At 44.0% G+C, this 15,204-nt stretch overlaps 1 protein-coding gene across 4 annotated transcripts in view; it reads left to right on the top strand.

Annotated features, from left to right (window-relative positions):
• The window catches only part of R3HDM2 (R3H domain containing 2), a 142,150-nt gene extending 126,946 nt beyond the window's left edge, over window positions 1-15,204 (top strand). For all 4 annotated transcript variants that reach the window (XM_088465888.1, XM_088465890.1, XM_088465886.1 and 1 more), the window contains 6 exons: window positions 6,005-6,105; window positions 7,250-7,422; window positions 8,123-8,267; window positions 8,388-8,485; window positions 10,566-10,644; window positions 13,965-15,204. In XM_088465888.1, coding sequence (XP_088322014.1) covers window positions 6,005-6,105; window positions 7,250-7,422; window positions 8,123-8,267; window positions 8,388-8,485; window positions 10,566-10,644; window positions 13,965-14,314 — 946 coding nt within the window. In that variant the 3' untranslated portion in view covers window positions 14,315-15,204. The remainder of the gene's footprint in view (window positions 1-6,004; window positions 6,106-7,249; window positions 7,423-8,122; window positions 8,268-8,387; window positions 8,486-10,565; window positions 10,645-13,964) is intronic.

Genomic DNA, 15,204 nt, shown 5'->3' with positions numbered 1-15,204 from the left:
ATTGCCATATTTGGACAGCCTCCTGATATTAGCACAATCTCAGGAGATGTTACACTGTCATCTCCAGATGACCATTGTCTGCCTAAAAGAGCACGGCTGGATAATCAATTGGAAAAAGTATTCACTTTCTCCAACTCAGCAGATGGTGCAGTTAGGGGCGCTGCTGGACTCTCTGGGACAGAGGATTCTTCTACCAGAGGACAAGATTGCAGCACTACAATCTGGTGTGCACAGTCTACTTTGCAAGCAGGAAGTATCGGTTCACTTGGCAATGCAGGTGCTGGGCACCATGGTGTCCACATTCGACACATTCGTCCAGATTCAGTCCGACAACGTGACTGCGGTGGCCTATATCAATCATCAAGGAGGCACATTAAGTCTGCCAGCCATGAGGGAAGTGACGAACATTCTGATGTGGGCAGAATGCCATCTTCCAGCAATCTCTGCAATATTCATCCCAGAAGTCCGCAACTGGAAAGCGGACTTTCTAAGTCGTCAGCACGTACACGCCGGAGAATGGGCTCTTCATCCGGACATCTTTCAACTCCTGGTGGACAAGTGGGGACTACCAGACGTAGACCTCATGGCGTCATGCCACGACCACGAGGTCCCCAGGTACGGGTCCAGAACAAGGGACCCCTCAGCCGCCTTCGTGGTCGCTCTGGAGGTGAGATGGGACTTCAGGTTGGCATACCTGTTTCCTCCAATCTCCCTCCTCCCAAGGCTCATTAGAAAGTTCAATCAGGAGGGCGGCAGGATAATACTAATAGCTCCTGCCTGGCCCAGGAGACATTGGTTGACAGATCTGACATGTCTATCCATACACAGTCCGCTTCCACTGCCGGTATGACCGGATTTGAGAGGACCTGTGCATGCTGGGAGCTTCAAAGCTGTAAGCTGTTTGGTGCAATGGACACTCCAACTACATACCCCCAAGGTGGTAGATCCTGTGGACCCTATGTACCTCGAAGAAAAAGCGTTAACTGAGGTATGTTATACTATAACTCTAATTTTTATAGGTAAAAATTACAATCCAAGTAAAAAACATAAAATATGTACTAATTCAAATCTAACACCAGAAAAACTTGTATATATTGAATATCAGTATATAAAGCCTCCAATATAGGAAGGTAACACCAAACTGGAGATAATATTTAAAATGTAAGAAAGTCCTTTTGTGAGCTCCTTATAACATTCAATACACCGCTGTAGTCCGCCTTACATAGCCCAAACTTGGGAAAAAGTGCAGGTGCAGATCCTTTATATAATGGCAAAGGGGGATATAATCTTCTCCAAGTCCTTACCGCTCCCTGTTTCCACTAATTGGGCTGGTCAAACAAGGTAGATCTGGTGCAGGAGTGAGTGCGCTGATAGGATGTTGCCAATTTGAAGGATAAGTTAGGTGCATAGCAAGCAGGCAGTGTTCCTTGCCTGCATTGCATTATAAAGATATCTCCAGGTCAGAGTTACCTACCTATATTGGACATTCCCTTATAAGCTTGTACACACTGAGCTATGTCTAGCACAGTGTGTATGGGGCTGCAGGCAGCTGACTGGGTAACGCTGGTGTGTACCCATCTTAATGTGAAACTCTTATCTACTTTTCCAGCCTTTGTGACTATTTTGATATCTTGAAGGAGGCATGGCTTAAACCTGATAGAAAGTTTACAGGTTCCTAGGATATTCAGGTACTCTTATCCCTTTGCTGACACCACAGTTTGAAAAGTCCTACCCTGTAGATGCTTCAATAGCCAGATTGTCCAAAGCCACAGTCATTCCTACGGTCCAGGCAGTTACCTTGAAGGATCAGACCGATAGAAAGACTGAGGCTATGCTTAAATCTGTTTGTTTTTGCTGGCGCTTCTCTTTGTCCTATTTTAGCTATTGCCTGGGTCAACAAGGCAATAGAATCCTGGCATCTTGGTTGATCAGATCAGGGAGGCTTCTGTTTATATTGGAGTTGCGTCTCTGGACGCGGCTTCTCGTCAGTCTCGTATCTCTTCCTTGGCAGTTTCCACTAGACTGTCTATTTGGTGGTTCCCTTTGTAAGAGAATTTCTGTTCGGCCCTGAACTGACCAAGAGTGTGCAAGAGCCCTTATGTCCCATTCTCAAATCCTAGGGCACAGACTCCTCATTTTCATTCCTTTCAATTTACTGGTAGGGGCAGATCCCAGTCTTTCAAAGGTATGTCTGGTTACTCCCGAAGAAGAGCCTTTCAGGGCCCGTGGTTCAACAGGTTCTCGCTGTTCTGAACCCAAGCCAGCAAAGAAGCAGACCGAATGATGATCAGGGGACCCCAATCCCAGATGGTATGGGTCTCCTTACTCAAATTCCAGATTCTGTCTGGCTCCATTCAGCACCAGATTCTTGCTGCTCCAGCATCTGCAGGTAGTCATGGACACCTTGGAGGCTCACTGTTGGATCCTGAATTACCTCAAGTCAGACCTCATTCCTTCACAAATGATGGTCTTCTTGGGCCTCTTATTTGACAATCACTGTCTGAAGGTTTTTCTCCCTCCTCAGAAAATTCAGGACCTCCAGTCTTTAGTGAGGTTGCAGCTGCCTCAAGTCTCTCTTCTCCATGTGTATGCAACTCCTGGGAAAGATGGTAGCTTTCTTTTGAAGTAGGACCATTTTCCAGATTTAATGCCCGGCCTCTACAGAGTCATATCTAACACCATTGGTCCAGGACGGGATCCCATCAAAACAGGCAACTCTTCTGTGGTGGCTTCATACCCCAAACCTATCCAAGGGGTCCTCTTTCTCAGTTTGGGATTGAGTACTGATCTCAACAGATTCCAGCCTGACAGGTTGGGGCACTGTCACTCTAGGCCTGCATCTTCAGGGTCTTTGGTCCAACACAAAATCCACCCTCTCCATCAACATTCTGGAGTTGAGGGTGGTCAGAAATGCCATGCTCCAAGCTCAACAGATATTACAAGGAAAACCTGTTCAGATACATTCAGACAGTGCCACTGCTGTGGCTCACAAAAACAGGCAGCAACAAGGAGTCTTCTGGCAATACCACAAATCAAACTTTGGGTGGAGTGCTGGGTTTCTGCCATCTCGGCTATCCATATTCCCGGGGTGGGTTTATGCCATCTCGGCCAGCACATTGCTGAGACAGACTTCCTCAGTCTCCAGATCGTCCATCCTGATCAAAGGCAATTTATCAGGAGGTCTTTCAAATTATTTTGGATTGGTAGGGGGTGCCCGACATAGATGGCCTCTCAGTTGATCAAGAAGCTTCCCGTGTACGGAGCACACTCAAGGCAGTCTCAGTGAACACCATAATGGCTCCCTTGGTCCATCCACTTGGGGTACCTTTTTCACCACTGTCGATGATAGCCAGGGTATTTCAACCTGTGCGACAGGAAGGTCTTCCAGTCATTCTTGTAGCTCCAGACTAGCCGCCTTGGCTGTAGTACGCTCTCCTTCGGGGAATGTTGGTCGAGGTTCCTTACCGCAATCTTCTCCGAAAAGACCTACTGCATAAAGGCACTTGTCTACACCCAGATTTGTCTCATCTGGGTTTGACGGCATGGTTCTTGAGACCCAGATTTTGAGGGCCACAGGTTTTCCTGACAGGTTGTACAGACCATGATTCGAACTCCTAAGCTGTTCACTTTCAGAATATATATTATTGTATCTGGAGGCTTTGCATTTTATGGTGCAAGCGTCAGGGTCTCTTGGCGGCTCTCTTTAGTCTACTGTGTCTTTTGTCCTTGTGTCAGGCTGGCCTGACTCGGGGCCTTTGCCTTTCTTCTATCAAAGTTTCTGCTCCCAGTTCTTTTTCAGAAACACTTGTCCACCATTCCAGTGGTTCAGACCTCCTTCAGAGGGGCAGAGGTGTTGGAAGCCCTTTAAAGGGACACCTTTAAAGCTCTTGAGACCGTGGAGGTATGGTATCTTACACTGAAGCGTCCGCTAGATGCATCTTTGAAATGGCTGCCTCATTTTGTAGGCCCCCCTTCATAATTTTTCATTCCGACAGGGTGTTGTTTCAGACTAAGCCTTTTTTTCTACCGAAGGTAGTTTCTGAATTCCATTTTAAACCAGGATATTGTTCTCCTTACTTTTCCGGGGGCGTCCTCTTCATCTAGCTCTACATCCTTGGGTCTTTTGGATGTCGTCTGTACATCGAGTGCTAGACGTACGGTCAATTTAAATTCTTAAGGCACAGTTTCATTTTTGGTCCTTGTCGATGCCCCAAAGCAAGGTTGGCCAGCATACAAGTGTTCCATTGCTAGATGGATTATCACTACCATCCACCAGGCTTTCCTGTCTTCTGACAAACCAGTTCCAGCTTCCCTCTGGGCTCATTCTACTCATGCATTTAAGGCTGTGCAAAGCGACTACCTGGTGCTCTGTGCATACTTTTAACACATTTTACTGGTTCCATACCTTTTGGTCCCTGTGAAATTACAGATGTGTCCACATACACCTATCCTCCATGCGCTACAAGTCATGCTACACATAACACGGGAGCTCTGTGTGATTCTGTAGTGCAGAGCATCTTTTCATGCGACTTTTTACCTTCAAATGTGTCTTATATACACAGCGATGCAAATAGTTAGCACAAGCAGCTTCTGCTGATTAAAATTATATGCAGCATGCCTATGTTCCGTGCGCGACTGTGGGGGTATCTGCATACGAAACACTGTGTTAGTGTTACCGCCGCTGACACTGTACCGTAGCGTTTCGCATACAGATACACTCGCAGTCGCTCACAGAACATAGGCATGCTGCATATCATTTTAATCAGCAGAAGCTGCTTGTGCTAACTATTAACTCATTTGAAGGTAAAATGTAGCTTGAAAAGTCGCTTTGCACTACCGAGTCACACCACGGTATGGCGCAACTTGGAGGGCTGTTTAGCGCGCAAGGAGGCTAGATGTATGAGGAAACATCTGTAGTTTTGGCCGAAAAGTTTTGTGTGCAGTTTTGCTGGACGGCGCACAACACCCCCACACACACCCCTACCATGTTAGGCTTGCTTTGTGAAGTCCCACAGTGAATACCATAGTGTCCCCCAGATCGGATACAAGAGGAAATTGGATTTTTGTACTTGCTGTAAAATCCCTTCCTCATAATCCATCTGGGGGATTCTCCAATCCCCACTGTCTTGTTGGTTTTCTATGTTCTGTTTGTTTTCCTAATTTCATACTTATGTTTGTTTTGGAGGGGGAGGAGCTTTTCACTTAATCTTTTAGTGCCCATACACCTCTGCTACCCCACATTCAATACCGCAGTATCCTCCAAGAGGATTACGAGTACAAAAATCCAAGTTTAATATGGAAGCCCATATCTGTGATCTCCACGTTGGCGATGTGGCATAGGGCTAAGCAACTGTGTCGGACAGCAACTAGGTCCTTAGTCTCTACTTTTACTGAATTTTCAAATTCAATGTGTTTGTAGCTGGGGACGTCTGTTTAAAAGTTATGGTCTTGCTCACTCCTGATGGGACAGCTTTAGGAGATCTCCAGCATCCCCCAATGGGATAATCGAGACAGTGAGAGTTTTATACTTGCATTAAGTCTTTCACTGTAAATCTATTTGGTGAAATCTTCTGTTAATTCCTTTTATGCTTAGTTCTCCTGTTTTAAAGTTTACTACAGATTAATATTTTTCTGGGAGGTTTAGTTTCTCTTTCTTCTCTGCTGCTCTCCTGCGGGGCTTGGTTAGAAAAATAACAGAACCATGCAGGAGGAGTTAAAACTTTAGTATATGTAAAGGGCATACAGTACATCCTATAGGAGTCTTTATATTGCCCAGGGTTCTTCCACTCCCAATGGATTCAGAGAAAAGTATTAAACAGAAGTATACAAATCCCATTATTGACATGAGCTAATTGCCCGAATATGTCGTCCATCTCTGTTTATGATAGTTGGATTTTTTTTCAGTGTAGATGTATAAAAGTGTCTATAAACAGCTATTATCCTGTCTAAACATGCCTTCTTGGTGACTGCCCTGCTTAATGATTGCTCTTCATATTTTTTACAGCCCCTCAGTTGGTTTTCTTCCACCTCCTGGCTCAGAGCAGTACCAGATGTCTCAGTCCCCTTCTCCCTGCAGCCCTCAACAAATTCAACAACAGTATTCAGGTAAATGCTCAATATTTACATTATGGGAAAAGACAAAATAACGTGATGTATTATATTAAAATATTCTTGCCAGGCAAAATTATGGAAAGAAATATGTTGAGGCAATGAGAAACCTAATGTAGACATGCTTTGAGGCAAGACATGGGGCAGATTCTAATACACATGAACTGCCAGCAGCAGCTGGCACAGCACACAGAAGTGCAATTACGGTATATTCACACCTCCATAGGCTGAGAGCACAAATCCGCTAGAGACTCATCTTACCAAGCTCCAGCAGCAGCTCACAGGTAGTTAATTCTGCCCCTTAGGGGTCTATATATGATACTGGGATAGGCTCTTTCTATCAGCTTCTCAAACTTTTTATCAAGAGGCAAATAACAGAAGTGTCACTGATTTCTCCTGCAAATACCTAATTGTCCGCCGGTTACCGCCATCCCTGTAGACTCTATTCAACAAGGGGCAAAAAGTACACTTGAGTGTTTGTTGGCTATACCCAGCAGTGTGGACCAGTGCAGGCTAGACGACTATACACATGCAATGTCGGGCACACATTTGTATTCCATGTTCACCTTTTGCAGGCAGTGTTAGCCTGCCAGTGAATGTGGAAAAACCCTCTCAGAGGAGCAGGAGTTTAATAAGGACTCCCAAGAGGAGACCCTTGCTTGTAAATTGCCGTGGTACTACATTATATGTTGCTGCAATAAGAGTTACACCAGATCATTGATAAATAGACCACAAAATGGTCTTTAAACAATCATGCAATAGATAGAAATTCTCTGACCTCCGCTTACCACCGTCCCTGTAGCCTTCTATGGGAACAGTGACTTGTCACAATGGGCCAGAGTCCATTGTTTTTTAATCCGGCTCTGAGTCCATGCCTCCATGGCTCAGAGCTGTTTTGGCGGCACAAAGGGGACCTACACAATATTAGGCAGGTGGTTTTGGATGATGGGTGTTATGGCTGAAGAAAATGCAGAAATTTGGATGTCTCTGTGAAAGATATAATGGTCATATTTGAATACATTTTAAATATACATTTACCCGAGTATAATTACCATACTATTTTTCTAACTGTTTGCTTATTTTGCACTGCTGAAGAGAATACCATAACACCTACTGTGGTAACAATGCATTGTGTTTGTAGGCGTCAATCCTTCGAGCCTGGGTGTGGTGGTGATGCAGCTGAATGTACCTAACGGCCCTCAGGCAACTTCGCAAAACCCGCCAATGGTCCAATGGAACCACTGCAAATATTTTAGTGTTGATCAACGGGGCCAGAAGCCTGAGCACCTATATGGGGCAGATGCTAGTACTCAGGTAGGCAGAGGAAATAAGTCAATGTTTACAGGTCAAAATACCCGTTAGAACCAAGTACTGTGCTAGATTTGGAACACTAAAGGGGTCGTTAAACAAATAAAGTATTATTTTAAAGCAATAAGTATCCTAAGTGATGTCTTTCCACTTGTATTTCAAAGCATTGGTGAACCTCAAGCGCAATGCTGGAATTAAGGACAACACCAAAAACAAACTAAATGTTTATTGAGCCGCAGTTGTTGATAAATGCACAGGGTGTCAGCTTGCCATACAAGTGAGGTACCACTAAGCAAAGGTTTCCTGTTACCAACCAATTACTTTTAAGTGTAGTTTTATTTAAAAATAACTGTCTACAAATAGATTGTATGTCCTATCACAATGAGCGTTACGTTTACAGAATAATGGTATATGACATTTTGCTATATTCTGCATAGTTCATTTCCCCTCCTCTGCTGAAGGACAGTGTGGTGCTACCCTCAGCCTCATGTACTATAATACAAGTTATTTGTTAGTACTGAGTCATGAAAATGACATACCGTTCTAAAACTAAAATCCTTATTTCATCTAACCTACTATATGCTTAGTTTAATGTGTTGAGGGGATTTTTTCATAGTAAGTCCATATCTAGTGTAAGTTTATCATAGAACCTGTCACTTTATTTTGCTGCAGTATTAACAGTAGAGCCACTGTATATTTTTTCCAGGCCAATAACCTTATGAGCAGCCCTATTACATCCCCTACACAGTCTCCAACACCTTCACCAGGCTCCAACATAAACAACGTCTGCACTGGGCTCTCACCACTATCTGTCATCCCCCAGTTTCCCCGGCCTGTTGGTCCTGCACAAGGTATTTTAAAATGATTGCGTACGGTATGGTGATTTGTATGGTGAAACTGTCAGTGTTACTCGCTATACTAATACAATTGTGTTTAAAAATTGTTTTCTTTTGTTCTCCTTTTACTTGCAGGTGATGCTCGGTACTCATTGCTTGGACAACCACTGCAGTACAACCTTTCTGTTTGTCCCCCATTATTGCACAGTCAGCCCCCTTATTCTGCACAACTGGTACAGTTTGATACAAGTGAAAAATGTAGCGTATAGTTGTATTCATGCTTTCATCATTTTAAGATCACTAGTCACCTACACACAGAGCTGGCTAAGAGCCTGGTTCAGAGGTGGACGCAGTTGCAGCCATGACTGCGTCTTTATGCTAATGCCATGGCTGATGTTCTTCCTACTGTGAAGCCTGCCGACTGTGACGCTAGTCCGTCACTGTGCGTATTAAGACGCACCATCGCTGTTTGGATCAGCCCTATGGAGGCACAGAATCTGTCTGAATCTGTGTCAGTGCGTGGGACATGTTCACGTCTGTCTAGCCGCTCCCAGGTACACCGACTGAGATTCCTCGCTCTTGCATCCAAATACGTTCTGCAGCTTAGAGCGGTAACCATTGGGAAACATGCCCAGTGCGTCTCTCACACATTCGTTGATTGAAAACATTGACCACTTCCATCCGACATCAACACTGCGTCCACCTCTGCGTCAGTGTGGGGATACTGGTACAAAGTGAATTTTATTTAAAAAATAAATAAAAATGGCATAATAACCAACATGCACTCCTACCTTACACACTGCTTCTCTTTAGATAAAAGTACCACCTAATACTTATAAGCCAAAAGTAACAAAACTAATATCTGAAAACCAGTACTACTGTTTGCAAACAAGTTTCAGTGATTGAGAAGATAGCAGTAGTCCAAAATAAATAAAAGTTCATAAATGAGAGCAGTATAATATACAGAAACACCCAGGTTGTATGAGAGTGGGTGTTGATGTTGAACCTCATTCAGATCATACATGGAAAAAGGACAGAAAAAGTACAAAGCATATTAAAAACTAAGTGTAATCTAAATTTTCCTCAACAGAGGGGATCGATATGTAGTGGTATCTTTTCTTAAATGCAGTGCCCAATTTCAAATGTGTGATTATTCCAGGCTCACAGGAATGAGTGAAATGCAAACATAGGGTATGAACAGATAACCCCCTTCACCCCCTAAATTCAACACTCAGATATGTGAAGTAATAGAGGAGCATTTGTATCTTTGATTTTTGTCACCTGGGGCAAGGCCATAATTTGTCGCCCCCCCTCAAAAAAATACAATATATAGAACGAAAAGGGTGTGTGGTTTTGTGATACAGTAATGCCCCTTATAACACATTATGCCACACATTACTGTAGCGTAGTGTGTTATAAGGGTAATTAATGTCCCTTACAAAACATTATGCCACACAGTAATGTCCCTTTTAACACATTTTGCCACAGTAATGCCCCTTATACATTATGCCACAGTAAGGCTCCTTACACATTAGGCCACAGTAAGGCCCCATCTCCCTTTGCTTACCTGCCAGGGCCGTGCGGTGGGTGAGCTCGGGGTGGTGTGGGACGGGGCTGCCACACGCTGGGGAATTGTCAGTACTGCTGTCATTGTAATTGGTGCTCACAAACCAATTGGAGTTCACGGACCGGCAGCCTCTGCTGATTGGCTGCCGGTCTGCGAGCACTGATTGGCTTGCGACCGACACCACATTAGACTGATGGAGTCTCTGTGCCTCTCAAGGCCGGGATGTGGCTCCAAACCCACAAGAGCAGCAACCTAGCCCAGCCTCTCCCCAGCACCCCCTCAAGTCCAGCACCTGGGTCACGTGCCCCCTTAGCCCCCCCTAGTTGCGGCCCTGATTACCCACACAGATATTGGGACATAATGCAGAATAAAAACATTAGAAAATAACTACAGGAGGGGAAGTCAAACACAGCATATCAAAAATAATGGTCAGTGACTTAATACTTAATTGTCTGTATTATGTCTTGGTACTTATTACTCAGGGATAGGTATAGAGATGTTAATGGGAATCTATAAAGTAGGCATGACAGAAACTGAATCTGAGGGTATGGTTGTGATGTACTAATTTGTACTAAAATTCCACATTTTTTTAATATGTATAACAAAATGTTCAACACAAATCCGTTTTATTGGGTTTGGAACGTAAAGGACAGCATTTGTATCTCGTAGGAGTCATGGTAATTGATTATGATGAATGTTTGTCACCACCGTAATTTATTTTTCCCTCATATCATTGAAATGGACAGACAGGGATGAAACACGGAAACAGAGGAAAGAGGCAAGCTCTAAAATCAGCTTCTACGGACTTGGGTACAGCTGACATAGGCAAGTAAAACATACTGCTTTAGGTTCCCAGTGTAAATTAATGTTCATGTGTCTTATTGCTCTCTCTCATCATTAGTCACAATATCCCCCTGGGGCAAAGTTTCCCAAACGCGGTCCTCAAGGCTCCCCAACAGTTCAGGTTTTAGAGATATTCATGGTTGAGCACAGGTGGTTAAATTAAATTGGCTGAGGTAGTAATTAAGTCACCTGTGCTCAACCATGGATAGCTCTAAAACCTGAACTGTTGCGGAGCTTTGAGGACTGCGTTTGGGAACATCTGCCCTAGAGAAGTTCCACTCAAAATGATGTTGCTTAATGGAAGTAATAGTGTTTACTACAACATGGTGGAGTAGCTGTAGTTCTTTTGCCTCAAGGAACCTCTTGAAAACACTGGTACTATATTTTGACAGATAGGTTAGTTAGTACTGACCCCCTCTGACAACATCTGTGGCTGTGGGGAAAAGACTGGACATCATTAATTTTTTTTTAAATTTTGTTTCTGGTTATAATTAAGGAAACATGTTATTTCAAATATTCTGATTTATTTCACTAAATTGTGGTAACAACAAGTTTAACAAAGCAAAATCATACTTTTGAGCTAACTTTTAACCTATTGACCTGCTTCATCCACTATTTTGTATATACTATTCATAGGGGTCTATGTACTAAGCAGTGATAAGTGACAGAGTGTATAGTGATAAGTCTGTGATAAGGTGCCAGCCAATCAGCTCCCAACTGTCATCTCACAGGCTGTGTTTGAAAAATTACAGTTGGGAGCTGATTGGCTGGCACTTATCACTCTGTCACTTATCACTGCTTAGTACATAGACCCCATAGTCTTTCTCCGTTTTAAAAAGCTAGGCATGATATTTGCTTTTCTTGTTAGCCCAAAGGCTCTCTCAGTTTCCATTAGTTTTAATACTGAATTTCTCTTCATCTATGCTGGGGGGACACTGGACCATGGTGGTGTAGCTGGGACTGCAAGGAGCTGGCACTTATTTAACTTTATAACTTTAACTCTAAGTTCCTCCCCTCTGCAACCCCATGGCTCCAGTGTAAGTGCCTGGGAAAGCGGCACGATTTAGAAGGGCTGCTTTGCAGCCCATGGTAGTGATCGCTCGGTTTTAAAAGTTTCATGTTTTTGCCTCCTGTAACGCCCACTTTGGGCATACAGTTCTCCGGTCAGACGGCCTGAGCGTTCCCTCCCCTGGGAGCGGCTGTTGAACGTCCCATGGTCCAGTGTTGATGATAGAGAAGTGAGGATTTTTGGTACTTACCGTTGAATCCTTTTCTCTGAATCATGCTGGGGGACACTGCGTTCCCTCCCTCACGCTCAGTCGTATTGCGTTGTGTTTTTTGACCGGTTGGTCCCTGCGGTTCTGTTTAATTTTGATTATAACAGTTTCACTGGGTTACTGCTTCTCCTTACCAGGCACTTTTGAAGTTGTACTGGAGTCATGGGGTTGCAGAGGGGAGGAGCTTAGTGTTAAAGTTATAGAGTTACCGTATATACTCGATTATAAGTCGAGTTTTTCAGCACATTTTTTGTGCTGAAAAAGCACCCCCTCGGCTTATACTCGAGTCATGCCCGTATGGTATGCAGCTGAGTAGCGTACCATGCGGCCCGCGGTGCAGACTGTGTCTCTGTGACACAGCTGCACCGCGTGTAGTGCTGACCGGACCGCGTTCGGTCAGCACTACACACTACCAAACACACAGGCGCCGGCAGCTGTGTATTTGTTGTAATCAGCAGCCGATGAGAGTCTGTCAGACTCTCATCGGCTGCTGCTGCTCCCACTGCGGGAGCCATCTTCCAGCTCCCGCAGTGGGTAATGGGAGAGACGTCGTCATGACGACGTCTCTCCCATAATGCAAAGCGGCCAGAGGAGCCAGTAGCAGCGTCGGGACCAGGAGTGGGGTTTCAGGTAAGAGTTTTTTTTATTTTTTTTATTACATCTCTCTACACTGGGGGGGCTACTACTGGGGGGATTACTACTAGGGGCAGTACCAGGGGGGATATTAATACTGGGGGCACTACCAGGGGGGATATTGCTACTGGGGGCAATACCAGGGGGGGGTATTACTACTGGGGGCACTACCAGGGGGGGTATTACTACTGGGGGCACTACCAGAGGGGGAATATTACTACTGGGGGCAGTACTGGGGGGGGATTACTACTGGTGCAGTACTGGGGGGGGATTACTACTGGGGCAGTACCAGGGGGGTATTACTACTGGGGGCACTACCAGAGGGGGAATATTACTAGTGGGGGCAATACCAGGGGAGGAATTACTACCAGTAGCTGCTGCATTTCCCACCTTAGGCTTATATTCGAGTCAATAAGTTTTCCCAGTTTTTTGTGGTAAAATTAGGTACCTCGGCTTATATTCGGGTCGACTTATACTCGAGTATAATTAAGTCCCAGCTACAACCCCATGGCCCAGTGTCCCCCAGCATAATTCAGAAAAAAGGATTCAATGGTAAGTACCCAAAAATCCCCTTTTTACTTTTATGCTATTAGATCCACTTTCACTCTTCACTCACTTAACTTACCACCTACTTAGATGCATTACCATTGTTTAGCAGTAACTGGTAAAATTAACTTTGTGCAGGTCATGTCATCCCTTGTATTGGCACACATCCCGAGTCACATTTACAGCTGAGCGATATGAAATGCAGTTTACATATAATTTGTCACACTGGGTGTTTTCTTGAATTACGCCTTATTTTCATTTGGACTTTTTCTTGTGGCCCTTGACGAGGTGAGTCAGGGACATTAATTGTTGCCTCACCAACCCTCATAAGTGAAGTTTAGTTAACCGCACCCCTAGAGATTGCTGCAGGTTTCTGGATTGACAATGATGTTCGCCTCATACAGTATGTTCACTATACCTATTTATGCGAAAGATCTATAGTTACGCGAAACGTGCAAATCAAAATACAGCTGCCGAAATGATGGTGCACATTTGTGTTTACACAAAAGTCACAATTGTACATTTAACCTTAAATCAGTCCCTCTGTATGTGAAGTTCTCATCACACCTGACTGCTTTAGTGGGACAGCAAAAAGTTATTTTCATTATACGGTATGTGAAGATAAATTGAAATGTTTGCTAGGAGACGTGGGTATGCTCCAGGAAAACACGTGCCTGTAGTGGTCTCTTAAAGTTTTCTAGTACTTTCTGTCGTCATTCGCATAATACTGTAGTATTAAGATAGTATTGTAGTATTAGCAGTTTAACATTCTAGAACACTGCAGGGCTCCTCTTTCCAGTCTAATTGGTGTTACTCATATACGTCTGTTCTATTTCCCTTTCATAGTCCTGGGCCGTGTTCTGGAGATCACAGACCTACCAGAAGGTATCACACGAGCAGAAGCAGGCAAGCTTTTCACACAGCTGGCAATGTCTGGGGCCAGGATACAATGGCTGAGGGACGCTCACGGTCATGCCCCAGGGCCTAGTGGCGACAACAATGGACCTGCAGAAAATGGGCGCCAAATTTACAACAATGACCTGGCCGCCTTTTATACCATCGTTGCAGTCTTCCCCAGCACCATGGCAGCACAGAACGCCTCAGTGCAGCAAAATAGTCAGCTCAGCCGCTTCAAATTGCGCAGTATCAAAAAGAACTATGATTTGCGCATACTGGAACGTGCCAGCTCGCAATAGCGTGTGAAGATGGGTGGGGGGAAAGTGTGAGGGAAGGTATAAGATGGCTGAGAGAAAGACCCTGAGGAGCAAAATGTTTCTCCATCTCTTTTGAACACACTTCTTCCCCTCTCTCCTTCCCACCCCCAATACAGAAGCACACTGGACTTGATAAATACAGCCTCTCCCTTTCTAGCTCCTTTTCCTCCCCGCACCTTTTTATTCTTTTTCAGCAACACCCTTCACTGATTTTCCATTTCCTATTTGTCCATCCTTTCCATTTGTTTTATCATTCTTTGCTCTTGATTCATTGTCCAATTCTTGCACCTTTATTGCTCAACAATTGCTGCATTGTTTTCCTCTTACCACCTCTATATGTTTGTTTCTTTTCCTTGCACGCTCTCATGTCATCCAGCTTGTGTTTCACTTGTCGTCGTGCTCCTGGCGTTTCATTTTCTTCATGTGTCACCATATCATTTGTTCTCCCTTTTCCTAGCACATCCTGCATACATCGCATTGATTTGCAGGCTCGTCTACTTTACATTTGAAACATTTTATATATACAGTATATATTTGTTTTCCTCTCTTCTCTGCGGTACTTTTTATACAGACATTACCCATTTTCTGATCGGGAGCGGACATGCTCTGTAGCGGGTATAAAGCTGCCATAGGGAAAATGAAAGAACAGATTTTTTTTTTTTTTTGCCCCGAGTGGAAATTTCGCTTTTTTTTTTTTTTTTTTTTTTGGAGTTGGTTGTCCCTGAACATTGTATAGTTTTGTTTTTTCTTATGTTTTTTTTTTCATGCTTGTGAGAGTACATTAACATGGGTATTTATTTGCACAAATGGACTGTACTCACCTGTAAATTTTATTTAATCCAATTTTGTTTTTAAATATGGAAAAAAGTATG

This window comes from Taudactylus pleione, unplaced genomic scaffold (assembly GCF_031769625.1).
Source record: "Taudactylus pleione unplaced genomic scaffold, aTauple2 ptg000065l, whole genome shotgun sequence".
Classification (NCBI taxonomy): domain Eukaryota; kingdom Metazoa; phylum Chordata; class Amphibia; order Anura; family Myobatrachidae; genus Taudactylus; species Taudactylus pleione.
The sequence above is the reverse complement of the archived record's forward strand: the minus strand, read 5'-3'. Positions and strand labels throughout refer to the sequence as shown.